Consider the following 15,506-nt stretch of genomic DNA (forward strand, 5'->3'; position numbering starts at 1 on the left):
CTGAGGGCCAAGCCTATACCAAACACACATTACAAAAAGTCTACTTCCATAGTGTGGTGCGGTGTTTTCTGGTTGGCACCACAGCAGTGCATATTAATATAATATGCATGTTGTCAGTGATGTTTTTTGTCTCAGAATGTTTTTGAATGTTATTTATATAAAATTTGTTATACATGCATAACTGAATTGTGTGTATCTGTAAAGGGTGTGGGAGTGTGTGTGTGAATGTGTGTGTGTGTGTGTGTTGGGGGGGGGGGGGGGGAGAGGCAGTGTGTGTGTAAGGTTTGCCTAGGGTACCTAATTCCCTTCCCTTGACCATGGGTTCCATTTGGGTGAGGTGTCAGTTTTAAAATATAAGATTGCTGGAGGGAGCTGGGCTTTTCTTGATGGGCCCAGGACAAGGACTGAATGAATCAGGGGAGGGGGGAGAAGCACAGTAATTGTTGGCACAGGGCAGCAAAAAAAAGCTAGCACTGGCCCTGTTCTTTAGCATGTCCTGATGTAACATTCTCCCAGTCAATAATACCGGGGTAACTGAAATCACCCATTACTACTGTGCCGCTGATTCTGTTAGCTTTGCTAATTTCTTTTAGCATTTCATTGTCTTTTTGTTCGTTCTGGCCAGGTGGACAGTACTACACCCCACTGCTATTTTATTCCTCTTTTCACCTGGAAATTGCATTTTGTTTCCCCTCTTCTCATCCAGTACTCATTCTCAGGAACCAAAGATGCAAAATCACGTGTTGGTACCAAGGTATAACAGGGTGTCCCAAGGAAAGGGAGACCGTCATCTGTCTGAGGGGAACCTAAATTCTTGGAGGGAATTGAAATCTCTGGAAGTTATGCAGAGAAGGATCATATAAACCCCATCCTACGGTTCTACACCGAAAATATGTGCCAGATGTCGAGTTATTTTAGCAGCTTCGTTGTAAAAGCTGCTTTTGGAAACCCATAATGGTGTGGAGGCTCTTTATTGGAATCCAGACGCAGAATCCAGTACCTTGTGCTCTGAAGGTAAATCATTCCTCCCATCAGCCCAATATCATGCCTGAAGGATTGTTTAGGAGGAGGATCACAGCAATATTAAAAAAACCCACTTTATTCTACAGCTTTATTCTCACTTCTTGACACTTAGGGATTCTCTATCCCATGCTTTCTTCAGTTCTCATACTATTTTTGCCTTCACTACCTCCTTCGCTTGGAGGCTGTTTCATGCTTCCTCCACCCTTCTTGTGAGAATATACTTTTTATTTTTACCCAGATTTATCCCTTCTGAGCCTCACATCAATAACTTTTGCTCTAAGACTTCCTTTCTACTGAATGATGTTCTCTTCTTGTGCACTGTGGCTCTGAGGAGTTTGAATATCTCTGTCCCAGCACCTGCCTATAAGCACTGAGGCCCTTCAGTCTCATTCCATAAGGCTCCTGGGGCAGATTCTGTAGGTTATCAAAGCCCTCCGTAAAAACAGAAGAAAGCCTTGTAAACCAGATTTATTGAACTTGGCTTTATTTTTTTTTGCTGTTTAATGCAGTGAAAGGAAATGTACAGAAAATATTTTGTTTCAGGTTTAGCACCTGCGCAAAAGGGAAATAAAGCCAAAATGTTAATATGGCCTGTTTGGCAGAAGTAGTAACGGGGGAGGGGGGGATAGGCAGGAGAGGCGTTTTAAAAGTACTTCCTTATTTTCGACAGCCAGCAGCCCAAAGGTCTGTTTACTTTTACATATTTAGCACTCACACCCTGTGGTCTAAACTCAAACACATCTAACATAAAAATGTAAATATTTCAACAGCGTTCGGGAGATATTATCCTCTCCAAGGCTCTGGTGGAGCTGCACAGCCGTGGAATGATTTTCACAGCAAATAAAAGAGCAGAAAGCTTCCCTTTCTGGAGTTCCTTTACCACATGACTTTCCAAACCTATGCAAGTGATCGCATGAGATGAATTTGTAGACAGCGGAGACCCAGTATATGCAGATATATCTCATGCATATTCATGGAGGGGGTATCCAGAAAACTCAACAGAGGAGTAGGTTAACAGGAAAGGTTTGGGAAGCCCTGGTTTACTGAGTAGCAGAGGTGAAATGCATGACAAAGGGTGAACTAGTCTGGCCTGCCTGTACTATAGTTTGCACTGGCTGCTGTCCAAAATGAGCAAGCTTGAAGCAGTGAAAGTGCAGTCTCTCTGCCCTACAGCCACAGATCTCTGATGCGATCATGCCAGTTTGTATCGGATCTTACCGAACTTTAAAATATTTGCAGAAACAACCAAAATGTGGGTTTAGTGACAGCGCTGCATGCTGCACTGCAGAACACCCCAGTTTGATTCTTGGGCTTAGCCTTTGCTCTCTGGGTCTGCCAGATTTGGGGGGAGGGCGGTGTGGGTGCTGTGGAAGTGGTAAGGGGAGGAGGAATGCAGGGAGTGCAGATGGCCAAGGGAGGACGTTTCAGGGCTGACACTTATTGGTCAGATCCCCCAGGGATATAAGTGTAGCAGGCTTTGGAGGAAGCTGTGGTCTGTGGCCACTGGGAAAGCACCATTACTGCAATGGCTGGGGTAGATGGAGGCATTACAAAAAAAAAAAGTGAAAAACCCCTCCACTGGTTTTGCACAACCTAAAAAAGCTGCTTTTTCTTCTGATTAAGCTGGATGCTCAAAAGAGCAGGAGGAAACTGGGATAACCTAAAAAATAATTGCCTCAGGACAAAGTCACTAGTAAACAAATCTTTTAATTTGCAAAGATTGTGCTTAAAATAATATTTATTACCACTTGCTAATTTCCCTGCTAAAATGACCTTTACAGCCACCACTTTGTCTTGAATTACAAATATTGCAGTCTATTACACTTAATTGAGATATTGTCCAGTACAAATTGTTCCACCAGATCTGACTCCTACCCTGACAGATAAGGGTCATACTGAATTTTGACATTTTAAGAGGTCAGCTTCATTAGTTGTTTTTTTTTATTGTTTAAGGATTTTTCCTATTAATCTCTGATACTGATAGTTAAACTCCTCCCTAAAAAAACTCAATTACAATTATTCCTGGGTGAAGAAAAAATTAGCATAATGGGCTGAAAACCTGCAACTCAAAGTTTAGATTCTGCTTCTGCCTCTGTGACCTTGGGAAGGTCACTTTATCTCCTCTTGCCTCAGATTGTAAGCTCTTTGGGGAAGGGGCACATTGTGTCTGCATTGTTATTTGTTGCACGGCACTCTGGTTAGGGCACCCTATCCATGCCGAAACACAAATCCTAAATGCTATTTATGGTTATCTGAAAACAGCAATGAACCCTCCATTCCACTAACTTGTGAATAGGGGGCCTCTGTTAGCTCTAGAAAAGGATGAAGTTTATAAATGGAAAATAACTTGGAAGGAAACAAGAAAGTAATCAGATAATGTCAGTGGGCAGATAAATCAGACATAAACACTTTTTAAAAGGAGAGAAAGGTGCAGCTTGTTGTGGTGAAAGATACTGACAAGTTAAACTGAGTTCAAGATGCAATTGCAGCTTAAAAAGATTGGCTGATTTTGACTTTCAAGAAGCTCAAGTAGTAACATAGCAATGACGGCAGATAAAAGACCAAATGGTCCATCCAGTCTGCCCAGTAATTTGCTTATGGTAGTGATTCCTGTCAGACAATAACAGTGCTTGAATATCCCACCCTTAAACTTTAAAGTTACTGCTAGGCTACTAAACCTTGAGCTTTTTGATAACAGAGAATATCAGGAAGATAAAATAAGTGTACATGGTTCCTTCTTTCCCAGATATTCTGCTTTAGACCCTACTGAAGGGCTGTTATCCTACCCAGGACACATCAAAATTCCCCACAAGTAACAGGCAGCAGAGTCAAAAAACTTTATTGCGAAACAACAGGTACAAGAATGAACTCGGGGGCATTAGCTGAAAGATAAAGATTACAATGACAAGCCTCCAGTACTATTAAATTCTAACCTCAGTACTGAAGTGTATATGTCAGAACACTGGTTCAGCTTCCAGCAAAGATTCTAGAAAGCTTACGGAGATAAGCGAGTTTGCCAATATCACTGCTTCCAGGCGGCACTGAACGTGCGGACAGCTATGAATCAGCCTCCCCCCCATCTCCTGACCCACCAACACCCACACACACACACACAGACACACACACACACAAATCAGCCACATATTGCAGCTCAAAGCAGTCTGAAAACCACAGGTAAACAAGTTCTGAAACAACACCTGCTTCTAAACACAAAACTCATTTCACAGTTTGTTGAAGCTTACCTTGCAATGATATGGCAGGCAAGTTTGCTTCCTTTTCCCCCATTTTTAATTTATTGAGAGGATCGGAAAGTCTCCTGGCTCACTCAGTTACAGTGCAGCTTTTGACCTTCTGAATCCCTGTTGTGGTGCTGTAATACTATACCTATTCTCTGCAGTGAATAATTTGCATCCTGCTTCCTGACTTACCTGTTTTTCTATCCACTGACATCACATCCTTTCAACTACTGTACCCTGTGAGAGACAGCACGTCTTTGTTGCAGAAGAAATTTTAGTTTTCTGATTCAGCTCTTTGCTTTAACAACTGACTGCCCTGTGTAATAAGATGTGAATCAAAAATGTGTGTGCTGAACTTCAGCACACATTTTCTTCACTCACATGCTATTAAAAAGAAGTTAACTCTCGATCCAGTAAGCTAATGGTATGGTAATGAATTAGGAGTTAAAAAAAAAAAAGTGCACAACCCAAAAATGGATGCTCAAAAATATGCTTAGCACACATAAAACATGATTTATGTGCATAAACCACGTTTTCTGCACCGAAAACATGCTATGCACACAAATCCCATTTTCAGCACATATTTGATTTCTGCACATAAAACACGCTTTGTGCACAAATCTTCCATGCAGGACCCCCACACCAAAAAACACATTCAAACCCCATAGACTAACTTTACTTCACCTCTGACCAGGAGAGACATTTCCAACATTAAGCCTATGCACCTCTCTGCACTGGGGAGTAATATATTAGTTAATGCCTTGATTAACATGGGATTTGCATGGAAGAGGGCTAATTTATGTGCAGATTTGTACTCATATTTGCATGCTCATTTTTTTGTACTCCAAACTCCTTGCTAAATTGAAAGTAAGGTTGTGTGCACAAAACTTTGTGTACAGTCGTAAGTTAACATGTACACACAGCTAAGCACAACTTATTACTCTAGCTTATGGAAAAACTCGTTTGCTCCTAATTACATTTTCAAATGAGTAGTTTTGCGCAGCAATCTGTAGTTAGCAATTGTTTCACATTTCATTTTGCAAGGTATGAAGGACCATCTTTTTTTTCCTCAATGCCTATTGGTCAGTAACCTGGGCAGCCATGACTCCCTTGTTCTCTTTTGCTCCTATCCGATTTCTCTAAAGACAATAAGTCAGCCATGAGTGGACATATAGGCTCCACCTTTATTTAGAAATTACAAAGAATAACACTTTACATCTGACACAAAGTACCTGCCTAGATTGTCCAACTACCTGCTGTGGGTTAACTAGGCAGTTGGTAATTCATATGCCTACCAGCCTGATACGGTGTACGCTAGGCCATGTCGCCATGTCCCTGGAAGTCCCTGGGACCCTGCCATGATTCCATGTTAGGATGCCAGTGAACCCAGTTCTTGGGGCAATCCCAGCCAGTCAAGTTTTCAGGAGATCTACAACAAATAAGTAGGAAATAGATCAGCACACAATGTAAACATTGTGGCGAAAGGGGGTATGGGGAACTGGCCTGGTCAAGCACCCTAATTCACTCTCAGCCTCAGTTTTCAGGAGACTGATTATATGGTTTTTACCTGGGCCTTGAGCAGGACCCCTTGATAAGTAATGAGAAAGCCATTATGTACAGCGCTTGAGCAAGGCTCGCACATTCCATTGATCCTGATATTGCCTGAGCCAAGAGTCCACACGGGAGACTAAAATGGGAGATCACTATTTGGGATACATGGTGGGCCTGTCAGAAGACCTTTTGGGACATCTAGAGGCTGAATGGTTGGCAGAACACATGGAACTGGCATGTTGAAAGATAATTATTAAAGGAGCATGCAGCCCTATTAAAATGCAGCATAAGTCTTGCATGAATCTCAAAAATGCTGGGTCAATTGACATAGTGGCTTTTTGAAATGTTCTGTTCTGCTCCTTGCTAATTGTGCACCTTTTTAGTCATACTCTTGTTACTAACAGATATCTTGTGTTCCCCATAACATAAGAGGATTCTCCTCAGTTTTTTTTTTAATTTTATTTTTATTGAATTTTTAAATTTTACACAATTTATACATTGTGACAATAGATAAGTTGTATACAAATGCAAATAACAAACAATATTTCAATTATACTTTTCCACAATATCTTCTATAATACCACTATAGAAAAGGAAATTAAGTGGGGATTGTGTGTATAAAGAACTATAAGCGAACATTATCTCCAAACAATAATAGGAATTTCAGGCGACCGGATGGAACCCTTACTCATTGCCATTCTGAACCGTATGGATCGGTTCGGGGTGTGAACTAAGAAAAAAACGGAGCTGTGATGGCTCAAAGAACACATAGGAAAAACTTTGATACTTAATAATGCACTTGCAAGGATATCTGATTCTCCTCAGTTTTGCCTGAAAAATGTTCTTCATAATTAAATCAAGACCACGCTTTCTGCTCTTTGAATGCCTCAGGTATTGTGTTAGAATATGTAACCATAACCCTGTACTGCGACATGCCAACCTGCCTTATGGCATTCTTCATCCTTAGGAAAACTCTCATCCAATTGACTTTGTTGTGAGCTACTGTGCTGTTGTTGCCTTAAACTTCACTCCCTATTTTACCTTTATTCACATCCTTTCTTGTATCTTCCCTCTAGCAATCTAAATACATCAATTGTATTGGAGTTTTACCATTTATTCCCTTAGGACTCTAAGCACAATCTTCCATAGTTGTAAAAGGCTATGGGACCTCTGATGAGGTAGAAGTACTGAAATCAGAGGAACTAAATTGCTTGATGACTTGATAGAAAGATTTTACTCATGGTACACCTAGCCAGTCATGTTTTCAGGATATCCACAATGAATATGCATGAGATAAAATTGCATATAATGGAAGCAGTAGAGATGTGCGTCATTTTTAGCTTTTGGGTCGGGCTTTGGGTCGGGCACTTCATGGAATGTTTTCCAATGGATCATTTTTATTTTTTCGGCGAAACAAACCGGGAAAAAAAACCCACCCCCAACCATTCAAATTTACTTAATTACAACCCACCCCTCACATCCCGATCCCCCCCAAGACTTACTGAAAGCCCTGGTGGTCCAGCGGGGTCCCGGGAGCGATCTCTCCCTCTCGGGCCATCAGCTGCCACTAATCAAAATGGCACTGGTGGCCCTTTGTCCTTACCATGTGACAGGGGCTACCGGTGCCATTGGTCAGCCCCTGTCACATGGAAGGAGCAATGGATGGCGTGCGCCATTTTCTAAGATGTAGGGATGTGAATCGTTTTCCATATCGTCTTAACGATAGAAATCGTGTGGCAGGGCAAGAAAATCGTCTTAGGCACGATTTTTTAGTTAAAAAATCGTTAAAAATCGTTTTTTCCGATTAGTGCGCACTAACTCGAGTTAGTGCGCACTAACGGGAGTTAGTGCGCACTAACTGAAAATGATACAATTTGACACTTTTCAGGTCAGTTAAGGTCAGTTTAGGAATGAATATGTATTCCTATTGGCTGCCCTCTTATTTATTCATGTTACCAAGTTTCCTACTGACAGTATATGGGGGATGGGAAATGGAAACAGTTGGTAGCTTGACAAAACAAGTAATGTGATCAGTCAATGTGACTAGAACTTGTGCCCTAACCCTGATACCAGGGGTATTGTGATCTTCCTGCACACAGTGCCCTATCCCTATTAATACCAGGAGTGTTGTGATCTTCCTGCACACAGTGCCCTATCCCTAATACCAGGGGTGTTGTGATCTTCCTGCACACAGTGCCCTATTCCTGATACCGGGGGTGTTGTGATCTTCCTGCACACAGTGCCCTATTCCTGATACCGGGGGTGTTGTGATCTTCTTGCACACATCCCGATATCAGGGATAGGGCACTGCATGCAGGAAGATCACAACACTCCTGGTATTAATAGGGATAGGGCACTGCATGCAGGAAGATCACAACACTCCTGGTATTAATAGGGATAGGGCACTGCATGCAGGAAGATCACAACACCCCTGGTATCAGGGATAGGGCACTGTGTGCAGGAAGATCACAATACCCCGGAGGAGTGAGGGTCAGGCAGCTCCCCCCTGTCTGTGAAGCCAGCCTCTCACTAGTAATGCAGGGAGGGAGCTGTCTCAGACTTCACCATCCTCCCCCCCCCCCCCTTACCCACACACCATTCACTAGCTGGGACATGGGGGAAGTCAGGAGTGAGGGTCAGGCAGCTCCCCCCTGTCTGTGAAGCCAGCCTCTCACTAGTAATGCAGGGAGGGAGCTGTCTCAGACTTCACCATCCACCCCCCCCCCCTCACCCACACACCATTCACTAGCTGGGACATGGGGGAAGTCAGGAGTGAGGGTCAGGCAGCTCCCCCCTGTCTGTGAAGCCAGCCTCTCACTAGTAATGCAGGGAGGGAGCTGTCTCAGACTTCACCATCCACCCCCCCCCCCCTCACCCACACACCATTCACTAGCTGGGACATGGGGGAAGTCAGGAGTGAGGGTCAGGCAGCTCCCCCCTGTCTGTGAAGCCAGCCTCTCACTAGTAATGCAGGGAGGGAGCTGTCTCAGACTTCACCATCCTCCCCCCCCCCCCCCCCACCCACCCACCATTCACTAGCTGGGACATGGGGGAAGTCAGGAGTGAGGGTCAGGCAGCTCCCCCCTGTCTGTGAAGCCAGCCTCTCACTAGTAATGCAGGGAGGGAGCTGTCTCAGACTTCACCATCCACCCCCCCCCCTCACCCACACACCATTCACTAGCTGGGACATGGGGGAAGTCAGGAGTAAGGGTCAGGCAGCTCCCCCCTGTCTGTGAAGCCAGCCTCTCACTAGTAATGCAGGGAGGGAGCTGTCTCAGACTTCACCATCCTCCCCCCCCCCCCACCCCTCACCCACACACCATTCACTAGCTGGGACATGGGGGAAGTCAGGAGTGAGGGACAGGCAGCTCCCCCCTGTCTGTGAAGCCAGCCTCTCACTAGTAATGCAGGGAGGGAGCTGTCTCAGACTTCACCATCCTCCCCCCCCCCCTCACCCACACACCATTCACTAGCTGGGACATGGGGGAAGTCAGGAGTGAGGGTCAGGCAGCTCCCCCCTGTCTGTGAAGCCAGCCTCTCACTAGTAATGCAGGGAGGGAGCTGTCTCAGACTGGTATCAGGGTTAGGGCACTGTGTGCAGGAAGATCACAACACTCCTGGTATTAATAGGGATAGGGCACTGTAAGAGATGACTGTAGTAGATTGAATAAAGATCTGATGTTTCTGCTCTCCTCACACCAAACAAAAACAACACACAAGCAGAGAAGCCCTTCTTACAAAGCTGAGCTAGTGAGTTAAGTAGGAGGAAAAGTAAACATACTGGTGCCAGTGTGGCTACTTAAAAAATACACTTACCAACAATCAATTACATATATTTGAACTGTGTACAGTTCCAGCCAGGACCACCTTTCTAAAATGCACAGTGATTGGCAAATTCAACATGCACTAGCATTTCAGGTGCCTGCTAACAAAAATAATAAACAAACAAGTTCTAGTCACGTGAGTGCTGATCATTACATTACTTTTTTTGTCAAGCTTCCAACTGTTTCCATTTCACATCCCCCCAACCATATTGGTAACATCAATAGATAAGAGCACAGCCAGCCAATAGGAATACATACATACATATTCATTCCTAAGTGACCTTTACTGACCTGGGAAGTGTGAACACTTTGTTTCATTTTCTGTTGGTGTTCGTTAGTTTCCAGTTCCATTTCCCATCCCCCCAACCATCACCTCAGTGGTAACCTTGGTAACATCAATAGATAAGAGGGCAGCCAGCCAATAGGAACACATATTCATTCCTAACTGACCTTCAGTGACCTGGAAAGTGTTTATTTGTATCATTTTCAGTTAGTGCGCACTAAATCGAGTTAGTGCGCACTAACGGGGAGTTAGTGCGCACTAACTCGAGTTAGTGCGCACTAACACGATTTAACGATTTTTAACGATAAATCGTTAGAATTTCTATTGTATCGTGTTCTATAACGATTTAAGACGATATAAACATTATCGGACGATAATTTTAATCGTTGAAAAACGATTCACATCCCTACTAAGATGGCACCGGGGGGAGAGACACACACACACAGACAGACAGACAGAAATCTTGATAAGGCTCGCCTGACACTCAATATATGGACCATTATAAGGGGGCACTTTGGTTGGGGTTGAGTTTTCAGAAGGTTTGTTGGGGTGAGGGGGGGGGGTGTTGTTACAGACACATTCAAAGGTATTAATTGTGAGATTGACAACATTAAAGTATTTTATAAAGGATGAAAAGCAGTTGATTTGTACAATGCAGCTAGCAGAGACTGCAGTTAACAAATCAACGTCTCTTGTTAGAATTTTCATTGCTTATAAGGTCTAAAATTATTTAATGATGTCAATTTTACAACAAATACTTCTGAATGTTTCTGTAACATACATAGAATATTACAGCATAGCAATTGCCAGCCTATATGTCTTATGTCAGGCAGGTGGATGGTGCTCCATCTACCTTTCTTCCTCTTCTTAGGTCTGGACCTGCAGTAATAGATGGTGGAGATTGTGGATCACTTCATCTTTTAGAGGAAGAAACAAGCAATAAATATGGAGTATATCTGGGTATGATGACATGGAATTCATTGGTGTAATGGATAGGAAGATGTAGCATTTATTGGGCCCAGATCATTTCTCTCTCCTGTGCTGTTCTGTGCTAATAATTTACCTCAGGGGCAATGATTGGGGTATGCTGTAGACCTCTCACTGGCTAATGTCATTAGGAATTACATTACTTTCCTTATATTCTGGTTGTCCTAATGGCTCACAAATCAATCCATTGAGAAAAGATCAATTTTATGGTTGTTGAAAAGGATTGTAAGTATAACTTTGTGAAATATTAGGGCTTAAAAAAGTTTGGAGAGAGTTGAAATAGTGGAATATATTTTTTTAGAGTTTGTGTGTGCCTGAGATGATAAGCAATCCAGAGGGAGTTAATTCTAGTGTCTGTCTTTCCCTCCCACCCAACCCTAGCTCATCACTTGATTTATAGGCAAGAGGCACTTTCTCATTAAAAATCAATCAGGCTCTTATCTAAATCATACTATTACACTAGCCCTTATTGAGAGTTTAATCATTCCTTTCTAGGTCACTACCAGATTAATTAGTGAATACACCTATAAATTTAAAGGACTCTAATTCCAACTTCCATAGCAACCTAAACTTATCTAGGAACTCAACAAAATTAAGATGAAGGCAACAGTCCAGCAGCAAGAGGGGGGCTTTCCAGTCTTTTGCATCCAGTGTCACATATGTGATTTTTTACCCGCCGGTGAGAGGTTGTATGTGGACACCTGGTGCAAAGAGCTCCTGGCTCTCAGAGAATGAGTCCAATCTCTGGAAGCTAGAGTGGCAGACCTGGAGAAGCTGAGGCAGAGAGATACATTGATGAGACCTTCAGGGACATAGTAGTCAAGTCCCAAATTCAGTTTGGCAGCCCTGGTGCTGCCTTGGATCAGAAAGGTCTACTGGTTGGAGAGTATCACCCTGGTGTAGTAGATAGTGATCCTGTAGTAAGGACCTGCTCTCCAGGTGATGTGTTGTCCTCTCACACAGAGGACGAGTCTCCAAGGGCTGCAGCTCAGGAGGGAAAGTCACCGTCATAGTTAATGATTTGATTATTAGAAATGTAGATATGTGGGTGACTGGTAGATGTGAGGACCGCCTGGTAACTTGTCTGCCTGGTGCAAAGGTAGAAGACCTCATGTGTCACCTAGATAGGATTATAGACAGTGATGGGGAGGAGCCAGATAGGGATGTGAATCATTTTTCAGACGATTGAAAATATCGGATGATATTTTTAAACTCGTCAAAATTCAGGGGGCCCCCGAAACCAATAGGAAATCCCCATGAAAATGTTTGCGTGGTTTTCTTATTGTTTTGGGGGGTGGTGGGAAGAAAGGGCACACTGAAAAACAACCTCCAAACCCACCCCAAGGCTTTAAATCAAATTGTTTCAAAATATTTTGAATCCCCCACCTTCTAGACCCCCCAAAAACTTTTTAAAGTACCTGGTGGTCCAGTGGGGGTCCCGGGAGTGATCTCTCACTCTCGGGCCGTCGGCTGCCACTAATCAAAATGCGCCGATGGCACTTTGCCATTTTTTTAAAGATGGCACCAGCCGTCCATTGCTCCTAGCATGTGACAGGGGCCGGCCAATGGCATGGAGATCCCCTGTCACATGGTAAGGGCAAAAGGCCATCTGCCCCATTTTATTTACTGGCAGCCGATGGCCGGGGAGTGGGAGATCACCCCCACTGGACCTCCAGGTACCTGTAAAAAGTTTTTGGGGGTTGAGAGGGTGGGGGAAGCTAAGGGATTAGTTTTAAAGGGTCGGAGTGGGTTTAGGGGTTATTTTTGTGTGCCGTTATTCCCGCCCTCCCCCAAAACGATAAGAGAACCCCCACGAATAATATCGTGGGGTTTTCCTATTGTTTTGGGGGAGCCCCCGATTTCTGACGATTTTGAAAATATCGTACAATATTTTCAACCGTCCGAAGCCCAATTCACATCCCTAATAACCAATGGGACAGTGCTACATCAGGGTACAAATTATATTGCAGTGATAGGGAGGATAAACTTGGTGGGGGTGTGGCACTTTGGGATAGATTTTAAAATGTGTGTGCGTGCGTCCATGTGTGCGTGCTTCCTGGCGCGAACACATGGATGAACCAATTTTATAAAATGCATGCGCCTGCACGTGTGTTAAAAAATTGGATGGCCGCACGCACATGCGTGCCGGATTTTACAATATGCACGTGTATGTGCGGGCGGCGCACGCAAGGGGGGAGACTTTCACAATTTCCATGCAGCGATGCAATCGGGCCTTCCCCATCTCCCTCCCAGTCCGCTCCGATTAAGGAGCGGACTGGGAGAGAACTTCCCTACCCCCTACCTAAACTCCTTCCCCCTTCTCCTCTCCTCTCCTCCCCACCCCCTAAACCCCTAAAAGCACTGTCCTGTCCCACCCCCTATCACGTAACTCCCTGCCCAGAACACGCTCCCCAACCCTTACCTTTGAAGAGGCCTGGCAGTTGTATGTGTACCGGGATTTACGCGGGTGGCTGGGTCTCTTTGATAATTCGCCCAGCGCATGCAAAGCCTGGCCACATGCATAAACACTGGGATTTATGTGCCTAGGACTCTGAAAATCTACCCTTTTATGTCCGGAAGGGCAGAGAGTCCAACAGGATAAAGTTCAGACAAGAGACTAAATGCTCAGTAGAATCTATATGGGTAGAAATCCATTAGGTGTTGAGTAAGTGTTAGGAGAATACTAATGTCCACCTGGTCAAAATGACCAGACAGATGATGAAATGCTAAGAGTAATCAGGGAAGCTAACCAATTTGGCAGTGCAGTAATAATGGGAGATTACAATTATGGCAATATTTACTGGGTAAATGTAACATCAGGGCATGCTAGAAACGTAAAGTTCCTGGATGGAATAAACAACAAATTCGTGGAGCAGTTGTTCAGGAACCAATGAGAGAGGGAGCTATTTTAGACCTAATACTTAGTGGAAAGCAGTTTTTGGTGAGAGAGGTAATGGTGGTGGGGCCACTGGGTAATAGTGATCATAACATGATCAAATTTGAACTAATGACTGGAAGGGGGACAATATGTAAATGTATAGCTCTAACATTAATTTTCAACAGGGAAAATTTAATAAAATGAGGAAAATAGAAAAAACTGAAGTGCAGTTGCAGAGGTTAAAGGTGTAAAACAGGCATGGACATTGTTTAAAAATACAATCTTAGAAGCACAATCCAGATGTAATCCATGCATATAGAAAAGTGTAAGGAAGGCAAAATGATTGCCAGCATGGTTAATGTTGCGTGACCCGGCTGCATGGGTGCCGCGACCGGGCCTGCTCACCTTGCACTGCCCTCAACTAGCTCCGGTCTCACCGCTGCTGCCAGCTCCCACCATCCCCGTTGCTCACCACGGCCCTCTCCGGCTTCCTCCATGCCGCAGACCTCACAGCAGAGCTCCTGTAGGGGCTCCGCATCTTCAGCCGCTTCAGCCAAGCTCCTAGGTGCACGCACGGCCGACGTCGCGACCTTTAAAGGGCCAAGCGTGGGAAACCCGACTTGGACGCAAATTGATGACATCACATAGTTAAATAGCAAGGTCCTGCCCTCAGGACCTCGCCTTGGCAATCGGGTCGACACCGTGGTGTTCTAGTTTTCCTAATCCTGTGTTCCAGCGTTTCCTTGTTACAGTGTCTCCTTGTTCCAGCGTCTCCGTGTGTTCCAGCGTTCCTGTGTTCCTTCCTGTGTCCTACCTCAGGTAGTACCTTCAAAGACTGATCTCTGGTACTGACCTCGGTCTGTCTGACTACTCTTCTCGTCTGCTGCCTGGAACTGACCACTGCCTGCCTGACTACTCGTCTGCTGCCTGGAACTGACCCTCGCTTGCCTTGACTACGCTTGGACTAACCTTAGTATTGACCCCTGCTTTGGCTGACCACTTCTGGATGGATACTTTGGCTTTGACCCTTGCGCTTCACTCGGACACTTCCCTTCTGGCCTACTGTGTCTACAAGACCAAACTGCTGGGATTCCACCCACGGCCTTCACCTGACTAGACCCGCAGGAGCTGACTCACCCAAGAGCCTTCCTGAACTGTTACCTCCCTGAGGCTTCCGGAGCTTCCAGTTTGGGTCTATTCCACTCTCTCTGCATCAGCCGTGCACCCTTGCTCATGGTGGGCACACCCCTCTGCTACCTCTCCGGGAGATCATCTGAGGCCCACCTAAGTCCAGGTGGTATGGGTACCAAAGGCTCAACCTGCGGAAACCCCGGACTGTTATTGGCGAAGCTCCAGCTACCCTTGTGTGCGCTGCATCCTGGTGGCAGGTACTCTCTGGGTCCGACCAGAGGGCCGTATCAATCCTGCACCATGCCAAGGCTCCACCTTCAGTGAAAAAGGTTGCCAAGGCCATGGACGGCGGAGTCTCCTGCCTTGCAGGCCATCCCTCATGTCCAAGAGCGACAACAAATTCTGGAAGCATTGGCCTCCTCAGTGGAAAAGATGTGTTCTCAATTGGAGGAATCTGCCATGGCCAACCCAAGGGCTCTTGTCCATACCTCGTCCTCACTGGCACTGCTGGCCCTCCCAGCTCCACCCCATTTCAATAGGGATCCTTGCCTCTGCCTAGGCTTCATAAATCAATGTTATATGCAGTTTTCACT

At 44.9% G+C, this 15,506-nt stretch overlaps 1 protein-coding gene across 1 annotated transcript in view; it reads right to left on the bottom strand.

Annotated features, from left to right (window-relative positions):
• NAALADL2 (N-acetylated alpha-linked acidic dipeptidase like 2) overlaps nucleotides 1–4,399 on the bottom strand; it is a 1,070,337-nt gene extending 1,065,938 nt beyond the window's left edge. The window contains exon 1 of the mRNA XM_029617369.1: nucleotides 4,266–4,399. Within this exon, the coding sequence (XP_029473229.1) occupies nucleotides 4,266–4,308 (43 nt within the window). The 5' untranslated portion in view covers nucleotides 4,309–4,399. The remainder of the gene's footprint in view (nucleotides 1–4,265) is intronic.
• Nucleotides 4,400–15,506: the final 11,107 nt, after the last annotated feature.

The sequence above is a fragment of the Rhinatrema bivittatum genome, chromosome 9 (assembly GCF_901001135.1).
Source record: "Rhinatrema bivittatum chromosome 9, aRhiBiv1.1, whole genome shotgun sequence".
Classification (NCBI taxonomy): domain Eukaryota; kingdom Metazoa; phylum Chordata; class Amphibia; order Gymnophiona; family Rhinatrematidae; genus Rhinatrema; species Rhinatrema bivittatum.